The sequence below is a fragment of the Myotis brandtii genome, unplaced genomic scaffold (genome assembly GCF_000412655.1).
Source record: "Myotis brandtii unplaced genomic scaffold, ASM41265v1 C42027324, whole genome shotgun sequence".
Lineage (NCBI taxonomy): Eukaryota > Metazoa > Chordata > Mammalia > Chiroptera > Vespertilionidae > Myotis > Myotis brandtii.
The window spans coordinates 1-1,010 of NW_005316151.1; the positions used below are offsets into that span (position 1 = coordinate 1).

General features: G+C 55.3%; 1 protein-coding gene across 1 annotated transcript; it reads left to right on the forward strand.

Moving 5' to 3' along the window:
* Positions 1 to 528: 528 nt before the first annotated feature.
* On the forward strand, positions 529 to 792 carry LOC102240765 (fibroblast growth factor 1-like; the record flags this gene model as incomplete). The annotated part of the gene is made up of 1 exon (XM_005852893.2): positions 529 to 792. A coding segment is annotated over exon 1 (230 nt), but the record flags the coding sequence as incomplete, so codon positions are not given.
* Between the last annotated feature and the right edge of the window lie 218 nt (positions 793 to 1,010).

Sequence of the window (1,010 nt, forward strand, 5' to 3'; positions counted from 1 at the left end):
GCTGTCACTATTGTGGGAGGCCGCCATGCAAGTCCTCCCGGTCTCGAGCCTGGGCTCTCTGCTATCTCTGCACCTGGGCCTGGCGGTGCCCAGTCAAAACCGTGGGAGGATAGAGGGCAAAACCTCAGCGCCGGCCTCTCGGCTTTTGTGGGTTCCAGCCAGACCACGGGGGTTATTTTAGTGCAACTTCGGTATTTAATTTGAGGATGTGTGTGGATCAGAAGGAGGGACCAACACATTATTTTCTTTTCCCTTGGCCAAATGATTAAATTTAAAGTTCTAAAAAACACACAGCTTGATCCAAAGCCGTGTCCAATTGGAAGTGAGAAATGGCCAGACAATCCCTCCCCTGCCAGGACTATCCTTCCTTAGCCGCCGGCCACCACACGGGCCCATTACTGTGGGCATCACCTGGCCTGTCTGTGGTTCCCAGCCGACCAGAGCCCTGCCCCCCAGGCTCCCTTTCCCTGCCTGTACGTTGCACCTTTGCTGGAAGAACGTTCTACAGGTTTGTTCAATTTCTTACAGCCCTGAGAGCACCCTAACCAGCAGCGGCTGAGCCATGGCTGAGGGGGAAGTCACCACGTTCACGGCCCTGACCGAGAGGTTCAATCTGCCTCTGGAGAACTACAAGAAGCCCAAGCTTCTCTACTGCAGCAACGGGGGCCACTTCCTGCGGATCCTCCCAGACGGCACCGTGGACGGGACGAGGGACAGGAGCGACCAGCACAGTAAGCACCCAGGCATCCTTCTGGGAGCCCCTCCCCTTTCTGGTGTCTTCCTTAGTCAAGGGTGGGGGAAGGGCGGACATCTAAAGATTGGTACCTTCTTCTCCGGGCATGACACTCTCAAAGGCAGGGCAATAGCAATGTGGGAAGGGTCTGGGTGTGGAAACTAGAGTTGTGAGGGCCACAGCCTGCCGAAAGGAACTCTCTGTTGACTTACACAACTGCCTTGAGCTCAGATGTGGCGGCCAGTGTTCAGATGTTCAGATTTCTGTAAGTAGTGAG